At 38.6% G+C, this 20,103-nt stretch overlaps 1 protein-coding gene across 1 annotated transcript in view; it reads left to right on the top strand.

Moving 5' to 3' along the window:
* Positions 1-3,745: 3,745 nt before the first annotated feature.
* The window catches only part of MAGT1 (magnesium transporter 1), a 76,182-nt gene continuing 59,824 nt past the window's right edge, over positions 3,746-20,103 (top strand). Inside the window, exons 1-2 of the mRNA XM_045996032.1 lie at positions 3,746-3,967; positions 18,208-18,377. Of these exons, the coding sequence (XP_045851988.1) occupies positions 3,761-3,967; positions 18,208-18,377 (377 nt within the window). The 5' untranslated portion in view covers positions 3,746-3,760. The remainder of the gene's footprint in view (positions 3,968-18,207; positions 18,378-20,103) is intronic.

The raw sequence follows: 20,103 nt of genomic DNA, 5'->3' as shown, positions 1-20,103 counted from the left end.
CAAAAGTTGCATGCTCTACCAACTAAGCAAGACAGGTTTCCTAATTATTTTAAAAATTGTGGTAAAATATATGTAACATAGTATTTACCATTAATAATTATGTTTACAGTCTAGTAGCATTAAGTACGTCCACATTTTTGTACAATCATCGCCACTATTCATCTTTAGAATTTTTTTCATCTTGAAAACCAGATGATTAGGTTTTATATTTGGATTATTTTAGAAGTGTTTACATTATTACAAAAGTCAAAACTATACAAACTTGTACACTTAGAGAAGTATCATTCCCTCCCATAACTGTTCCACTCCATTTCCTCCACCTCCCGTAGATAACCAATTTCATTAGTTTCTGGCTTAACTTTTTCCATGTTTCCTTTTGCAAAAAATGGACAAATATGTGTATATTTTCTTATTTCCTCTTCTATTTTACACAAATGTAGCATAACATGTATATTCTTTTGTACTTTGGTTTTTTTCACTTAACAATAGATCTTGAAAACCCATATCATTTAAACAACACTTCCTCATTCCTTTTCTTATAGCTGTGAAATACTCCATGGTGTTTACATGTGTTGGAGGAGGTAATAAAGAGGACTTGACTGCCAGTTGACCTGTGAGCTGGATCCAGGCAACCATATATTCCTCACCCAAACCCCATTCTGGGAATGTACACTCTGCCTGCTTTTCCCAAGTGGGAGCTATTCCCTCCACATAGCCTTGAGAAAGTTAAGTTATTGCTGAGACCACCTGGACAGCACACATTACGGAGTTCCTGAGTTCCTTGCTTATTAAAAACACAACCTAAGTGTCCATAGATAGATAAATGGGTAAAGTGTGGAATATTCTTAGCCATAAAAAGAATAAAATCGTGCCACTTGTGACAACATGGATGGGCCTAGAGGGTATATACTAAGTAAAATAAGTCGGATAGAGAAAGACAAATACCATATGATTTCACTTGTATGTGGAATCTAAAAAAAGCCAAAATAAATTAACAAGCAAAAAACAGAAACAGACCCATAAATACAAGGTGGTGGTTGCCAGAGGGAGGGAGGATGGGTGAAATAGGTAAAAACGATTAAGAGGTATAACCTTCCAGTTGTAAAATAAGTAAGTTGTAGAGATAAGCAGGACAGCATAGGGAATTTGGTCAGTAATATTTTTTTAAAGATTTTATTTATTTATTTTACAGAGAGAGAGAGATCACAAGTAGGCAGAGAGGCAGGCAGAGAGAGAAGAAGGGAAGCAGGCTCCCTGCTGATCAGAGAGCCGGATGCGGGGCTCGATCCCAGGACCCTGGGATCAGGACCTGAGCTGAAGGCAGAGGCTTTAACCCACTGAGCCACCCAGGCGCCCCCTCCTTTTTAAAATATTTTAGTTATTTATTTTACACACACACACACAGAGAGAGATCACAAATAGAGAGGCAGGCAGAGAAAGAGGAGGAAGCAGGTCAGTAATATTTTTATAATGTGGTATGGTGACAGATGGTGACCATACTCATGGTGGTGAGCAGTGCATAATGTATAGAATTGTAAAATCACTATGTTGTATGCTTGAAACTAATGTAACATTGTACGTCAACTATACTTCAAGAAGAAACATAAAATAAAAATTTTAGGGGCTCCTGGGTTGTTTAATCAGTTAAGCATCTGACTTTGGCTCAGGTCATGATCTCAGACTCCTGGGATTGAGCCCCAGGTCAGACTCTACATTCAGTGGGGAGTTGGCTTCTTTCTTTCCTTCTGCCCCTACCCCGCTCATGCTCACACACTCACTCTCTCTCTCTCTCTCAAATAAATAAATAAAATCTTTAAAAATAAAAAAAATAAAAATTTTTAAAAATCTGTCTTTAAAAACCTAAGTGGTCTGCCTCAGTTTCTCTTTGGTCTCTCCTTGCTGTGTAGGTACAGGGGCCAGTGTGTAAAACAATAATGTACCATAGTATATTCCATCAGTCTCCTGCATTTGAAACTGTATTTGAACCTCCAAAAATACCCAAATATCCAAATTTGGGTATTTCTGAGAATATTTCAATCATAAATAGTGCTAAAATGAATAATTTTATGCACATATATTCTTATTGTTTGGAGTAGATTCCTAGAAGTGGAATTGTCGGATCAGAGGATAAATATGTATGTAGTTTTGCTAGGTATTGTCAGGTTACCCTCCATATATATGCCAGTTTGCATTTCCACAAGCATTGTATAAGGGTGCATGTTTCCCCACAGCCTTGACGATAGCATGTATTGAATTTTTGCCAACATGATAGGTGAGATTTCCCTGTTCTTTAAAAATTTACTTAAATTTTATTCATTCAATTTACATGCAGTAAAATTCATTCTTTTTTGTTGTACTGGTCTGTGAGTTTTGACAAGTGCCTAGTATAACCACTCCAACAATAAAGGACATAACAGTTCCATCACCACAAAACTTTTCTTGTGTGGCTCCTTTGTAACCAAACTCTTTCCCCACATCCAGCCCCAGATAGCCACTGATCTATTCTCTGTCCCTTTGAGTTTGTCTTTTCCAGAATGTCATATAAATAGAATCAAACAGCATGTCTCCATATACTTCTATTTTGTATTATTATTATTATGAGTATCTGTAAATGTCTTAAAACGTTTTTCATATCTCCAGATCACATATCTTCACTTCAGAACCAGCTATTTTCCTTTCCATACACATATCCTTGTCTCTCCCACATAATGAAATTGTTGTTCTTTGTGCTTTTGTGCATGTGTTTCCCAGCAAGACCTAAAAGAATAGTCATATTGTGTTTCAAACTGTGGAAATAAAACCAAGTTATAGACAACTGATTTTATTTTGTTGGTACTTTTCTTCTTGAGTATATTATTTTTCTCTAATTAAATCATCCCTGTTTTACAATCCACTAAAATAAAGAAAACTGGACCAAATGAATGGAACTTCATTGGAAAGTTCAACGTAGGATTTTAATTTTTTTACATAGGGGAATTGATGTTTAATGAAAATGGACTATGACAGAAAAACTAAAAAGACAGAAATGCTTCCTTACAACCTTACCTTCATGTTCCTCTTCCAAACAAAATAATAAGTCAGTATTTGCTGTCTATAACCTGAAATTTAAGTCCTTGTCTTAAAGTAATAAATTAATAAGTTTAACTTTTAAAATGTCATAAAATAACAACTTTAAAAAAATCACTTTATGTCCGCTCTGTGCACCGCATATGGCACAGTTCCTGGGAAACAAGATATTCAACAAGCTCTTGCTCATTTACTTTTAAAAATCTTCAGTGATATTAAGTGTATTTCTGCTTTCCTGCTTTTACTTTTTCCATCTTGATTTGAAAAACTTTAGAGGCAGAATGAGGGAATAAGATAGCTAACAATCACGTGGCTAGGTCCGAATTTTCTAGAATATTACACAAACAAGGCGGATTTCAAGGACCTCTAAATGAACGGGGAACAGACTCTGTTTTAACAACCCGAAGCCATTTTAGACTAAGGGAAGAAAAAAAAAAAATCCCCCTCCCCGCAAAAATCCCACAACACCTCACAACTGCGCATGCGCCTGGGCAGACGCTTTAAATGCCTCATCTTTCCGTAAATGAAAGGGGCAGTTAATCATCTTTAGAAGACCAATGAAAAACCACCAGATTATCCTTTTTCTATTGGCTAACGGAGACCAATTAGAAGTGAACCGTGTTTTAGCGAGCGCCTAGCGGTAGAGCGTCGTGACGTACTGGAAAGGGTCGCCCAGCAGGGCTGTGCTAGACCAATGAGGCGGGACAGGGGGCTGGTTTGCCTGTTCTCACGCCCTGCACTCGGACCCAGCCCGAGGAAACTTTCGTTTCTCCGAGGGGGGAGAGAGAGAGGAGCGAACATGGCAGCGCGCTGGTGGCTGTGGTGTGTCTCCGCGAACATGGCGGTGGCGCTGCTACTCAGTTACGGGGTTCCCTCAGCCTCTGCCCAAAGAAAGAAGGAGGTGAGGACACTCTTTGCAGCAACAGGGGCTTTTCCCAAATAATGGGGCTTGAGAGAGTTTGTACTCCTTCCCACCCCCTTTCTCCATTCGTCTGTCTTTTGGTGGCTCCAGTTTCACTTTAAGAGTTTTGAGGTTCGCGAGAGAAGAAAACTGTAACTCCTTGTCTTCTACGGATGTAGAGCCTGAGAGGGGTGGGCTAGATGACAGCCTGGCTTCTATAGGCCTGTGCGTGTACAACGCGGAGAGTTTTCACACTACTTTGAATATGGGCCCCATCAGGTGGTAGGGGAAGTTTGACTCTAGTTCCGGGGGTAGAAATTCTTGAATCTTTTTGCTGTCAGTAGATGTAACTCCCTTATAGATGCATAAGAACTATGTTTGTATCATTTTCGCTTCAGGAATGTGAGAATTAAACTGAAAAGGTAAACTATGCCAGGTTTATGATATTGTCCAAATAAGTGATTCAAAGTAATTTACTGGGATGAAAGCTCTTAAACCATTTTCAATCATTTACCAATATCAAACATGCCAAGCACTGTTGTAGAAGCTTGGTATGCATAAGTGAACAATACTAAGATTCTCTCTTTGTGGAATTTACTGATTGTGGCAAGTAGAGGAGATAGAGTATTCTTTCCTTACCATTAAGCAATCCAAGCAAAAAAAATTTAACATTGTGTTTTGAAACATGATTTAGGGCCATATGCTCTTAGAGCTTTTAGGATTACTCACAATTATTTGTATTATTTATGCTCCCTGGTTTTATGGATGAAGAAAACCAAGTCCTAAGCTTACACAGTTACTTGTTGCAGAACAAGAACTAAAACCCCAGGTCAGTCTTATGCTAGTTCCTGTACATTTTGTGCTGCTTCTAGTACACGACACTTGTACACACACTTGTAAAATATCATTTAGATATTTCAGGAGCTTATCAAGTTGAGCTGAATTTAAAGGAACCTATCTTTTCTGTTTCTGAATATTCGAACTGTTTGATAAGAAAAAAATAAGCCAGTAAATTAAAATGAGTTACTTATTAGGTTGGCAGAAAGTAAAATAAAAACATACAGTTTTCAAAGGTATAGCAAACAGGCTTTTTTTTTCAGAGGAGTCCAAGATGTTTTTACATGTATAACAAGATATGGAGCAATACTTTAAATTTTAGATGGATTTTATGCAAAAACACAAAACCATCCATATATAAGTGTATGTGTGTATATAGAGCAGTTTTTATAAGTTTTTATAAGTTTTTTTTTTTTTAAAGATTTTATTTATTTATTTTGACAGACAAATCACAAGTAGGCAGAGAGACAGGCAGAGAGTGAGAAGGGAGGAAGCAGGCTCCCTGCTGAGCAGAGAGCCCGATGCGGGGCTCGATCCCAGGACCCTGGGATCATGACCTGAGCTAAAGGCAGAGGCTTTAACCCACTGAGCCACCCAGGCGCCCCAAGTTTTTATAAGTTTTATAAGTAGTCTTAAGAGTGGCCTTCTCTGGGTAGTTGGGATTGTTCATTAGGGGAACACTTCTGCTTTTTACTTCATGTACTGGTATTATCTGAATTTCTACAGTAACCACTCTTTATAAATAAGAAAAGTGAAGATTTTTTTAAAAACCTACTGTTTTGTCCAGTTTAATTTTATTTATTCATTTAATCTTTCACTGAAGTAGAAACAGAAGGGCCTAGCAGGGGATAGATTATTTTAAAAAGGAATCAGCAATACATTACATGCTTTAAAATGGTTAACATGGTGGATTTTATGTTATATAAATTTTATCTCAATAAAATAGTTTAAAAAGGAATCAGATTCCAACTCCTTTCCCATGGTGCCCACTTTTCAGACCCTTATTGCTCTTACAAATCTATTGCAATACTGCCCAAGTAGTTGTCCTTGAACCCATCCTTCATAGTATTGCCAGAGATGCTAACATTAAAATCTGAAAACCTTTTCACTTATTTTGCAAAGTATGAAAGGGCTTCTGTAGCCTGACCCTTGTCTGTTTCTTCCAGGTTTATCTCAGTCCAAGCTCGCCTATACATGTCATACTGAATTACCTGCCTTCCTTGATCTTTCTGTATTCTCTTGCAAGTGTCTTTATTTTGCTGGAGTATTTTCATTCTCTCTCACCCCACCCTCTCATTCATCTGAGATTCCTGCTCTCTTTTTTTAAAGATTTAATTAATTAGTTAATTAATTTACTTATTTATTTGAGAGAGGGAACACACATGTACACACACGAGCATGCTTGCACCAGCATGAGCAGGGGGAGAGGCAGAGGAAGAGAGAAGGGAGAATCAGACTCTCTGTTGAGCAGGGAGCCGAACAAGGGTCTCAGTCCCAGGACCCTGAGATCGTGACCTCAGATGAAGGCAGATGCTTAACTGACTGAGCCACCCTGGCGCCCCTGAGGATTCCTGCTCTAGAAGTCTTAGCTCAAACATTACCTTCTTCCTCAACCAAGGTTTTCCTGGTCCCCCCAGGTGAACTGAGATGAATTCAGCACATCATATTATCATTGTTCATATATCAGTCTTCCCCATTAGACTGTGAGCATCATGAAATACTTTTTTAAAAATACAAATACCTTTAAATTAATTTTTTTTTCTGGCACTAGCAGTGTCAAAAAGGGCCTTGATAAACATGGTATTAATTAAATAAATGTGTGTATATAGGGTCGGGAATCTGTTCTTTCACTTGCGGTTTGTTTAGGTTTCACAACCTAAAATTGGATTTTTTCATGGGTTAACAAAGAAATGATATGATGGTAAACATGGATTAGTTTTTATCCCTTTCTCCTGTAACCAAGGATATTTTAGGCTGTTTGAAAAAGATTGCTGTGGGGCACCTAGTTTGCTCAGCCAGTTAAGCGTTCCAACTCTTGGTTTAGGCTCAGGTCATGATGTCAAGGTCCTGGGATCAAAACACCGCTTCAGCTTCCTGCTCAGTAGGGAGTCCACTTTAGGATCCCTCTCTCCCTTCTCCCACCCTGCTTGCATATAATTTTTTTCTCTCTCTCTCTCTAAAAAATAGCCCCGTTGGTTGAGCGTCTGCCTTTGGCTCAGGTCATAATCCAGGACAAACACCGTGTCGGGCTCCCTGTTCAGTGGGAGAGTCTGCTTCTCCCCTCCACTCTTCTTTTTTTTTTTTTTAATATTTTATTTATTTATTTGACACAGAGAGAGAGATCACAAGTAGAGCAGCAGGCAGAGAGAGAGGGGAAAGCAGACTCCCCCCAGAGTAGAGAGCCTGATGCGGGGCTCGATCCCAGGACCCTGAGACCATGACCTGAGCCGAAGGCAGTGGCTCAACCCACTGAGCCACCCAGGCGCCCCTCCCCTCCACTTTTCTTATGCCACTCCTGCTTTTTCTCTCTCTCTCACTCTCGCTCTTGCTCTCTCTTTCACTCTTTCCCTCAAATAAGTAAAATCTTAAAAAAAAATCTTTACAAAAGTATACTACTTAGAGACAATTTTAACATATAGGTGTTCTTTTGTAGAGTACTTCATTTTGTCAATTTTTTAAAACATTTTTTTTAAAAATCCCAGGTCTGTCCACCATAGTAGATGTAACTTTAAATAGTAGGTTGATGCCTGGGCTTATAATCTTAAATATTCCTTTTAAAAAGATACTTTTCAGGATGCTTGGGTGGCTTAATTGGTTAAGTGTCTGCCTTCAGCTCACGTGATCTCGGGGTCCTGGGATCGAGTCCGACATCAGGCTCCCTGCTCAGCAGGGCGCCTACTTCTCCCTCTGCTTCTCCCGCTGGCTTGTGCTCTCTCTGACAAACAAATAAAAAACTTTTCCTAAATTAATACAGTTAAAAATCACTCAAGTTCCTCCTGGTTGTCTATTGTTAAATGTAATGCTATCCTACTTACCTGATTATTTATACCTATAATAGTGTTTTCACAGGAACATTGACTTATTCTCTATTCAGTGCCTTTTACATGCCAGGCACAATGGTTTATATGCATTATCTATAATCCTCACAGTAACCCTGCAGAGTAAGTATTAACCCATTTAGAAAGATGGGGGAAGAGAGATTAACAAGAGAGATTATTGGGGACTTGCCCAAAGAAGACCGCTCTAGAGACTGAGCTGAGATTCCACCCCTGGTCTGATTCCAAACCCAATGCTCTCTGCTAGCTCACAAAGACATCTTTTGCAATGACTTGTTTTATTTTTTTTTAAAGATTATATTTATTTATTTATTTGACAGAGAGAGATCATAAGTAGGCAGAGAGGCAGGCAGAGAGAGAGAGGGAGAAGCAGGCCCCCCGCTGAGCAGAGAGCCCGATGCGGGGCTCGATCCCAGGACCCTGAGATCATGACCTGAGCCGAAGGCAGAGGCCTAACCCACTGAGCCACCCAGGCGCCCCATTGTTTTATTTTTTTATGACGAATTATATCCCTCTGTGGTAGAAGGGGAGTTGTTTATCCTTGCATCTGTTGTCATTTTAGGAAGGCAGCATGACAACAATGAAAAAGCATGGCCTTTGATAAAATGATCCATGTATCTACTTCTGGGAATGTGTAATAGAGAAATAAAATGAAATATAGAAAACAGTGCACATAACATACTGAAACATGATTATAATAATGCTAGGAAGATAGATTTCCACCCATTTATCAGTTTTTTTTTAAACTGTAAAATTTTATTTTTATTTATTTTTTTAAAGATTTTATTTATTTATTTGACAGACAGAGATCACAAGTAGGCAGAGAGGCAGGCAGAGAGAGAGAGAGGGAAGCAGGCTCTCGCCGAGCAGAGAGCCCGATGCTGGACTCCATCCATCCCAGGACCCCGAGATCATGACCTGAGCCAAGGCAGCGGCTCAACCCACTGAGCCACCCAGGCGCCCAAAAAACTGTAAAATTTTTTTTTTTTGAGATTTATTTATTTGACAGATAGAGATTACAAGTAGGCATAGAGGCAGGCAGAGAGAGAGGAGGAAGCAGGCTCCCAGCTAAGCAGAGAGCCCGATGCGGAGCTCGATCCCAGCACCCCGGGATCATGACCTGAGCTGAAGGCAGGGGCTTTAACCCGCTGAGCCACCCAGGCGCCCCAAAACTGTAAAATTTTAAAGAACGTATATGTTAATGCGTCCCTAATGATCCTCAACCAGTTGCTGAGTCTCATTTTCCTTATCAGTAGAATGCAAAAATGCCTGTTTGCATATTGTGAAAATTAAATGCGGGCTGTAACGGACATATAATGCCATCCCTTGCATGTAGAAGACATTAGATGAATATTAGAATATAAGACTGTGTTCCTCTGCAGTAGTAAAATATTTTTTGGCTGATCTTTTTGTGATGTTTTTATGGATATTCAGAAAATAGAATAATTTTGACAAGGCAGGCTGTTGTTGGAAAAACTTCTACATTTTCTGACATTGCTTTGAAATCTGACAAATGAAATTGTCACATGTTTAAAATCTCTGGTTTTTTTTGAGATTTTATTTATTTATTTGACAGAGACACAGTGGGAGAGGGAGAAGCAGGCCTCCCGCTGAGCAGGGAGCCCGATGTGGGGCTCCATCCCAGGACCCTGGATCATGATCTGAGCCAAAGGCAGACGCTTTATGACTGAACACCCAGGCGCCCCTAAAATCTCTGTGATTCTTTAGAAAATACCCTATTACTAAGAATCAAAGGCTCAGTAGAAGTTGCAAAACAAATTGAGGTACCCCCTAAAACTAAAACATCAAGGAGAGGGGACAGAATATAGTTTAGCCCTGTCCAGAAAGTAGGTGCACTGAGAATGGAACAGATGACATTTAAGGATTAAAAATTACCTCTTCTCTGCTCGCTGTCTGTCTCCTTCATTTGTTATCTGCCAGATAATGTTTCCACATTTGCTCAGTGTCACTCTTAATTTAAGGATGGAGTTGGAAATGTATTGCTTAACCAGGAATCTTATTTTACAAATGTCTGAAAACTAGTGGATGATTAAGAAGGCTAAAAATACCAAGAATTTTTATAAATAAACCCTGATGGTGTGGAACACAGATACAATCAAATAAGTTTGGGGGTGGGGGAAGGGAGGTGCATTTTAGAGTAATTCAGACTGATGCTGTTTAGCTTTATTACTTCTGAAATTCAAAAGAAATCTTAATGGCAGGATCAGATTTGAGCTCTAGGTGATTATGGATATGCTATTTTTCATGAGAGATATTCAGGGACAGTAGGAGAATTATAGTTGTTAAGACTTAATCTAGTTTACTAGAGCTAATTTAGATAAATATTGTGCAGGAAGGTAGAGTGAAATCAAACTATTGTGTCATTGCATTTTCTTGGCCCTCTTAATCCTTTATAGGCCTAAAATGTTCATCATACTTGATTATTGCTAATAGAATTAGAGATATTAATTGGCTTCCTGTTGGGATTATTTTGTGGTCATCCTAATTAAAATGTTTCAAGAGAACAGAGAGTACAAGCTTACTTAACTTTGCTGGCAAGTATTTTAATTGTGAATAATATTGCTGTTTTGTTTTATTATGTTTTGTTTTGTTTGAGTCGAAAATAAATAATGTAGTCCAGGAAGGAAGGAAATTGATTATGAAAGTCCTTCCTTATATATTTAATGTTTTTTCATAGCAAGCCTATATTTTGTTTTGAATAAATATATCTAGTGCAAATTAAAAATTGGATGGATGTATTTTCTTAAATGTTTAGTAAAGGTGTTAGTAGAAAAAGTATTTGCATTGAGTTGTTTCCAAATCAATTGCTATTTTTAGTTGCTGAATAATTCGTTTGATAAACCTCTTACTCTTCTGTACTATAGTTCTTTGTGGTTCTTAACTTTAAAGTATTAAATAATAGAAGGTCATAAAGGGTATGGGCAACATTTTAATCCTTTTCTTTTGAAGGTTATGTCACTGGAAGATAAAGGGATATCTGGGGAGTGCATAGTGTGACTTAGTGAAGATGCTGTAGAAAAACAAAATTTTTATTTCTGAGCCATAGCTCTCAGTACTCAAACAATGGGCTCATGACAAAGAATGAAAGGTACCCTAAGGAAGATGGTTCTTCAGTACTAGAGGTTTACTCCAATCAAGAAAGCTTTCAACTCAAATGTGAAGAAATGAGAAATTCCTTTATAAAACCATATACTAGGGGCACCTGGGTGGCTCATTCGGTTAAGCCTCTGCCTTTGGCTCAGATCGTGATCTCTGGGTCCTGGGATCAAGCCCCGCATCGGGCTCACTGTTCAACAGGGAGCCTGCTTCTCCCTCTCTTTCTGCCTGCCTCTCTGCCTACTTGTGATCTCCGTCTGTCAAATAAATAAATAAAATCTTTAAAAAAATACATAGAGAAGACAGAGGACTAGTGAAAGAAGTGGCTAGGTAGGACTTGTACTCTAAAAACTATAAAACACTGATGAATGAAATTGGAGATGACACAAACAGATGGAAAGATATTCCATGCTCATGCATTAAAAGAACAAATGTTGTTAAAATGTCCATGCTACCCAAAGAAATCTATAGATCTAATGTAATCCCCCATCAGAATAACAACAGCATTTAACACGGAACTAGAATAAACAATCCTAAAATTTGTATGGAGCCAGAAAATAACCCAAATGGAAAACGCAATCTTGAAAAAGAAAAATAAAGCTAGTGGTATCACAATTCCAGACTTCAAGTTGTATTACAAAGCTATAATAATCAAAACAGTATGACACTGGCACAGAAATAGACACATTTATCAATGGAACAGTATAGGAACCCCAGAAACAAACCCATAATTATATGGTCAGTTAATCTTCGACAAAGGATGCAAGAATGTGCAATGGGAAGAAGACAGTCTCTTCAACAAATGGTGTTGGAAAAACTGGACCATGTTCTTATATTGTATACAAAAATGAACTAAAAATAGAGTAAGGACCTAAATGTAAGACCAGAAAGTGTTAAATCCTAGAAGAGCACAGGCAGTAAAGTCTCTGACATTAGCTTTTTTTTCCTTAGATAAGTCTAGAAAATGTGTCTGACATTGGGCAACATTTTTCTAGATACATCTGAGGCAAGGGAAACAAAAGCAAAAATTAACTATTTGGGATTCATTAAGATAAAATCTGCACAGCGAAGGAGATAATCAGCAAACTAAAGGCAGCCTATGGAGTGGGAGAAGATATTTGCAAATGACATATCCAATAAAGGGTTAGTATCCAGAATTTATAAAGAATTTCTATAATTCAACACCAGAAAAACAAATAATCCAATTAAAAATGGGCAGAAGACATGAATATACATCCCTCCACGGAAAGATGCTCAGTATCACTGATCATCATGGAAATGCACAGTGAAACTACAATGAGATGTCACCTCACACCTGTCAGAATGGCTAAAATGAAAAACATGAACAAGTGTTGGTGAGGATGTGGGAAAAAAAGGAACCCTTGTGTACTGTTGAAGGAAATGCAAACTGGTGCAGCCACTGTGGCAGTATGGTGGTTCCTCAAAAAATTGGAAACAGAATTACCATATGATCCAGTAATCACACTACTGAGTATTTACACAAAGAATACAAAAACACTGGGGTGCCTGGGTGGCTCAGTGGATTAAGCCGCTGCCTTCGGCTCAGGTCATGATCTCAGGGTCCTGGGATCGAGCCCCGCATCAGGCTCTCTGCTCTGCAGGGAGACTGCTTCCTCCTCTCTCTCTGCCTGCCTCTCTGCCTACTTGTGATCTCTCTCTCTGTCAAATAAATAAATAAAATCTTAAAAAAAAAATACAAAAACACTGATTCAAAAGGATATGTGCACCCCTGTGTTTATCACAGCATTATTTACAATAGCCAAATTATGGAAGCATCCCAAGTGTCCATTGATAGATGAGTGGATAAAGAAGATGTATATGTACATATGTACTGTAGAATATTATTCAGCCAAAAAAAACGAAATCTTGCCATCTGCAACAATGTGGATGGAACTAGAAAGTATAATGCTGTGTGAAGTCAGTCAGTCAGAGAAAGGCAAATACCATATGATTTCATTCATATGTGGAATTTAATAAGCAAAAGAAAGGAAAAAAGACAAACCAAAAACCAAACTCCTTTTTAAATAATTTTTTATTTTATAAATTTCTTTTCAGTGTACCAGAATTCATCATTTATGCACCACACCAGTGCTCCATGCAATATGTGCGCTCCATAATATCCACCACCAGGCTTACCCAACTTTCCACCCCCCCACCCCTTCAAAAACCCTCAGATTGTTTTTCAGAGCCCATAGTCTCTCATGGTTCATCTCCCCCCTCCAATTTCCCCCAACTCCCTTCTCCTCTCCATCTCCCCATGTCCTCTGTATTATTTCTTATGCTCCACAAATAAGTGAAACCATATGATACTTGAATCTCTCTGCTTGACTTATTTCACTCAGCATAATCTCTTCCAATCCCATCCATGTTGATACAAAAGTTGGGTATTCATCCTTTCTGATGGAGGCATAATACTCCATCGTGTATATGGACCACATCTTCCTTATCCATTCAACCGTTGAAGGGCATCTTGCTTCTTTCCACAGTTTAGCGACCATGGCTATTGTTTCTATGAACATTGGGGGTACAGATGGCCCTTCTTTTCACTAACTGTATCTTTGGGGTAAATACCCAGTCATGTAATCACAGGGTCATCGGGAAGTTCTATTTTTAATTTCTTAAGGAAATCTCCACACTGTTTTCCAAAGTGGCTGAACCAACTTGAATTCCCACCAACAGTGTAAGAGGGTTCCCCTTTCTCCACATCCTCTCCAACACACGTTGTTTACTGTCTTGTTAATTTAGGCCATTCTAACTGGTGAAAGGTGGTATCTCAATGTGGTTTTAATTTGAATCTCCCTGATGGCTAGTGTTGATGATCATTTTTTCATGTGTCTGATAGCCATTTGTATGTCTTCATTGGAGAAGTGTCTATTCATGTCTTCTGCCCATTTTTTGACATGATTATCTGTTTTGTGTGTGTTGAGTTTGAGAAGTTCTTTATAGATCCTGGACATCAGCGTTTTGTCTGTACTGTCATTTGCAAATATTTTTTCCCATTCCGTGGGTTGCCTCTTTAAAAACCAGACTCTTAACTACAGAGAACGAACAGGTGGTTATCAAAGAGGGATAGATGGGGGATGGGTGAAATAGGTGAAGAGGATTAAGAGTACACTCATTCTGATGAGCACTGAGTAATATATAGAATTGTTTAATCACTATGTTGTATACCTAAGACTAATATAACACTGTATATTAACTCTACTGGAATTTTTAAAAAGTGTCTCAATTATTAGAATGTTATATTTGAGGGACGCCTGGGTGGCTCAGTCAGTTAAGCAGCTGCCTTCACCTCAGGTCATGATCCCAGAATCCTGGGATCAAGCCCCACATCGGGCTCCTTGCTCAGCAGGAAGCCTGCTTCTCTCTCTGCCTCTGCCTACTACTCCGCCTGCTTGTGCTAGCGCTCTCTCTCTCTCTCTCTCTCTCTCTCTCTCTCTGACAAATAAATAAATAAAATCTTTTAAAAAAAGGTGTTATATTTGAGTTATCTAACATATATTTTTCAGTCATTCCAGGGAGATCAGGTAGTTTTTTATTATTAGCAATGATGTATTTTTTTCCTGTTGTTCATCATTTGAATAGCTTAATGTTTATTTAAATTCCCTATGCTATGCGTAGGTACTTATATAACATGTAGTTCCTGCCCATAAGAATGAGAACGTATAACAGTAGTTCTGAAACTTCAGTGTCTATAAAGAGTCACTTGGGTTACCTGTTAAAATTTCATACTCTTGGAACCTACAATGGACTTACTGAATCAGATTTACTAGAGGATGAAATCTAACAAGCTCCTTTATACCAACCACACTTGAAGAAACTTGGGTCTAGAAAGTTTATTACCCATTATGCTGAGGGCTTGCTCTGGAAGTTTTGGTTTACTTTATCGCCACATTTATCTTTTATATTGTGTTTTGATCAGTAATGAATTAAAAATTGACTACATAATAAGATGATAAAAACTTAAATCATACTGTGAAAATTCTTTTCAGTTTATAGCAATGGTTCTCAATGAGGGAGGAGAGGAATTTTGCTCCTTGGGGTTGGTTATCTGGCAATGTCTGGAAACATTTTTGGTTGTTGTAGCTGAAGGTTGGGGTACTACTGGCATCTGGTGGGTGAAGATCAGGGATGCTGTTCAACATCCTACAATGTGCAGGACAACTCTGGACAACAAAGAATTATCTGGGTCAAGATGTCACTATTGCCACTGTTGTAAAACTGTTGTTTAGAGTAATCTGTTTCCTCCATATCATTGTTCCACAAATCTTGTTATTTGTTGTACTAATCTTTTGAGAGTGTATATATTTCTCTGTGGGCTTAGAGTCTGTGTTTGGTTTTCCATTTGTGACATACTCATTTTATGGCTCTTACCAGAATTATTTCGAATGTGCTACAAAACTAATTTTGGCATTTTTTTCTCTGTTGTTCATAGGTATACTCAGGAAACTTTTTTTCAGTATTGGCTGAATTCAGCCATGCTTTAAAGGCAAATCATGCATTTTTAGAGTCCATGTTACTATTCCCTTCCTGGGAAAAGCAAGTTCAATATTTTTTAAGATTCTGTTTACTTTATTAGAGCAAGCACATGCATGTGAACAGGGACAAAGGAAGAGGGAGAGAATCTCAAGCCGACTCCCCGCTAAGCAGGGAGCCCAACATGGGTCTTGATCCCAATGACTCTGAGATTATGACCTGAGCTGAAATCAAGAGTCAGATACCTAACTGACTCAGCCACCCAGGCACCCCGAGTTTTGATGGTTTTTAAAAGTATAACTACTAATCCTTTGACAGATACATGGTTTGGAAATACTTCCTCCCAATCTGTAGCTTGTCTTTTCCTCCTCTTAACAATGGTCTTTCCTAGACCAAAAAAAAATTATTTTGGTGAGGTTATCTTTTTTTTTTTCTTTTTTATGAATCATGCTTTTTGGCTTCAGGTTTAAGAATTTTTTCCCTACCCCAAGGTCCTGAATGTTCTCTCCTAATTTTTTTCTGAAACAAATTTTTTTTAATTTTTTTTTAATTTTTTTTTTTTTATTTGCCAGAAAGAGACATCACAAGTAGACAGAGAGGCAGGCAGAGAGGCAGGCAGAGAGAGAGAGAGGGAAACAGGCTCACCGCTGAGCAGAGAGCCCGATGTGGGGCTCGATTCCAGGACCCCGAGATCATGACCTGGGCCGAAGGCAGCGGCTTAACCCACTGAGCCACCCAGGCGCCCCTGAAACAAATTTTTTTAAATAATCTGTATGCCCAGTGTGGGGCTTGAACTCACAATCCCGATATCAAAAGTCACATGCTCCACTGACTGAGCCAGCCGGGTTCCCCTTTTTCCTTTTTTTCTAAAATTTTCATAGTTTTCATTTTTATATATATATATTTTTTTTTTAAAGATTTATTTGACAGAGAGAAATCACAAGAGAGGCAGGCAGAGAGAGAGGGAGGGAAGCAAGCTCTCTGCTGAGCAGAGAGCCCGATGTGGGACTCGATCCCAGGACCCCGAGATCATGACCTGAGCTGAAGGCAGCGGCTTAACCCACTGAGCCACCCAGGCGCCCCTTTATATATATATATTTTTTTAAGATTTTATTTTTTTTATTTATTTATTTGACAGAGAGAGATCACAAGCAGACAGAGAGGCAGGCAGAGAGAGAGAGAGGGAAGCAGGCTCGCCGCTGAGCAGAGAGCCCGATGCGGGACTTGATCCCAGGACCCTGAGATCATGACCTGAGCCGAAGGCAGCGGCTTAAACCACTGAGCCACCCAGGCGCCCTCATTTTTATATTTAAGTATGTGATTCAGTTTGACTTAATTTTTGTATGAAGTTTAGTTTGAGATTCCTATTTTTGACTATGGATGTCCAATTGCCCCAGCACTATTTGTTGAAAAGACTAGCCTTGCTTTACTGAGTTTTTGCAGCTTTGTGAAAAATCAGTTGGCTATACTTAATGCCGATCTGTTTCTGTGCCATTGATCTATGAGTCTATTCTTTAATCTGTACCACTCTGCCTTGCTTACTATACTGGCATCTGGTGGGTGTATAGTAAACCTTAAAATCAGGTAGAGTTATCCTCCCATTTTATTCTGTTTTAAAAAGATTTTATTTATTTATTTACTTCTCAGAGAGAGAGAGAGAGCGCGCACAAGCAGGGGAAGTAGAAGGCAGAGGAAGAAGCAGTCTCCTGCTGAGCAAGGACCCCCATGTGGGAATTAATCCCAGGACCCTGGGATCATGACCCAAGCCAAAGGCAGGTGTTTGACTGAGCCACCCAGGTGTCCCCTCCCATTATTATTCTTTGTTTTCAAGATTGTTTTAAGTACTCCAGCTTCTTTATAGGTGTGTTTTGTTTTTATTTTGGTTTGGTTTTGAGAAGCAAAATCTTGTACAAAACTAACTGGTTTAACTCAACATTCTTTGGAATCTTTGACAAATGAAAAGTTTTGATTTTATATTTTATTTATTAGTATAAATAAGTAATTCACATGAACAGTGTGGTATCCGATTAAATCTCATCATGAAATAATACAATTTTTATTTTATTTTATTTTTTTTTTTTTAAAGATTTTTATTTATTTATTTGACAGAGAGAGATCACAAGTAGGCAGAGAGGCAGGCAGAGAGAGTGAGAGGGAAGCAGGCTCCCTGCCGAGCAGAGAGCCCGATGCGGGACTCGATCCCAGGATCCTGAGATCATGACCCGAGCCGAAGGCAGCGGCTTAAACCACTGAGCCACCCAGGCGCCCCTGAAATAATAAAATTTTAAGAATAATTATTATCAGGCCCAATTATCACATTTTATTTTTAGGTTTCTCACATTTTCTGTGTACCTCTGCTTGTTAGTCTTGGTTTAGGTAAGTTGCCTAGTTAAAAGGAACTTCAAGGGGCTCCTGGGTGGCTCAGTGGGTTAAACCTCTGCTTGCGGCTCGGGTCATGGTCTCAGCGTCCTGGGATCGAGCCCCGCGTCGGGCTCTCTGCTCAGCAGGGAGCCTGCTGCCTCCTCTCTCTCTCTGTCTGCCTCTCTGCCTACTTGTGATCTCTCTCTGGGGCTCGATCCCAGGACCCTGAGATCACGACCTGAGCCGAAGGCAGCGGCTTAACCTACCGAGCCACTCAGGCGCCCCTGAAATCTTTTTTTTTTTTTAAAAAGGAACTTCAAATGCCATGCTAAGAACATTAACACCATGCTCCTCCCTTTTTTTCTTTTTTAGATGGTGTTATCAGAAAAGGTTAGTCAACTGATGGAATGGACCAATAAAAGACCTGTAATAAGAATGAATGGAGACAAGTTCCGTCGCCTTGTTAAAGCCCCACCAAGAAACTACTCCGTTATTGTCATGTTCACTGCTCTCCAACTTCACAGACAGTGTGTTGTGTGCAAGTATGAACTTTCAACTACACTTTAAAATTAAATAACATAAGATTTTAACCGTTTCTCAATCCCAGAATAACCAAGTTAGTTCAGTGGGTACATAAACAATTGTGTGTGTCTTACTTAGGATGTCTGTAGTAGCACATACTGCCCCTTTTTATAGTCATTTCTTGGTTGCCCACATTAGTGGATACAAAGTGGGAACAAAGAGCAAGGATAAAGTATTGTGATAGCCATGATAGCAGTAACTTAAAAATTTAATAATCGTCGTATAAATTGGTATCAACTTATATAAATGTATGCCAGTTGGATTGATGTAATATTTTATTATTTGTGAGTGCTTTCAGTTTGGTATTCTTATTTTATACAACAACCCAGAAGGTAAGTAAATCAAGTATTCTCTCATTGATGAAGAGATAGGTTCCAGAATCTTTTACCTGGTCTACCCAAAGCTAGAGATACTTACTAATGCAATAATGGTAGCTAAATCCAAATTTGGAATTACAAGAGAATGTTTTTAGAAAATAAAGATGTATGAATTAGAGATATTTCCTTTTTTTCTAGATTATTCTGAGTGATTAAAAACCTTGGAAATGGAGACTAATCTCACTTAAACTTTCATCAAACTATGGTTTATTGATTTTATTTTACTGTTTCTCAATGATCTTGGGAAAAAAGATTGATATTTATTTTAACAAAAAGACTGTATTTCTTTATTTTTAAAAGATTTTATTTATTTATTTGTCAGAGAGTGTGAGAGTGAGGACAAGCAGGGGAAGCAGCAGGTAGAGGGAGAAGCAGGCTCCCGACTGAGCAAGAAGCCTGATATGGAACTTGATCCCAGGACTCTAGGATCATAACCTGAGCTGAAGGCAGACGCTTAACCAACTGATGCACCCAGGCATCCCAGGCTATATTTCTTTAAACAAAATTAAAAATAGTGGGTACTAACACATAGGTTAGCTTTTGCTTTTTGTGTTTTTTTTTCATCTTACATTTTTAGATCAATATGTGTGATCTGGGAATTCATGTTAAGTAAAATGACAAAGCTACCCTGTGAAGAACTTATTTAATAAACTCTTGAAGGTGGGGCGCCTGGGTGGCTCAGTGGGTTAAAGCCTCTGCCTTCGGCTCAGGTCATGATCCCAGCATCCTGGGATCGAGCCCCACATCGGGCTCTCTGCTCAGCAGGGAGCCTGCTTCCCTTCCTCCCTCTCTCTCTCTCTCTCTCTGCCTACTTGTGATCTCTGTCTGTCAAATAAATAAAAATTTAAAAATCTTAAAAAAAAATAAACTCTTGAAGGCTTTCCAAAATCTGACAGCTTGTGGGTCCATGTGAAGGATTAGGCAATTTTTTTTAGAATATGCATTATGCTACCCCAAGACTTGCCAACTTTTCTTAAAGGATTTTCCCCCAGAGGTAGGAGATAGTCAAGGTATTTGATCCCAGAGTACTTATTTTTGGGTACATATGTTGGATAGTAGGTATTAATTGTGCATAAACTTAAAATCTGGAATCACTCTTAATTTAGTCATTTCACTCAGCAATCAGGAGTATACAAAATCTTAGGGAACAAACACAAACTTATTCATAATTCTGTACTAAATGCAAATTAATGACATTCTTATTAACCTAAGTTTTTATTAGTATCTTTCTATAAGACCAAATTTAAAATTAGCTCACATTTCCCTAAATTCATTCAAAAAATAAAAACAGCAATGTGTATAATACTAT

The sequence above is a fragment of the Meles meles genome, chromosome X (assembly GCF_922984935.1).
Source record: "Meles meles chromosome X, mMelMel3.1 paternal haplotype, whole genome shotgun sequence".
Taxonomy (NCBI): Eukaryota; Metazoa; Chordata; class Mammalia; order Carnivora; family Mustelidae; genus Meles; species Meles meles.
The sequence above is the reverse complement of the archived record's forward strand: the minus strand, read 5'-3'. Positions and strand labels throughout refer to the sequence as shown.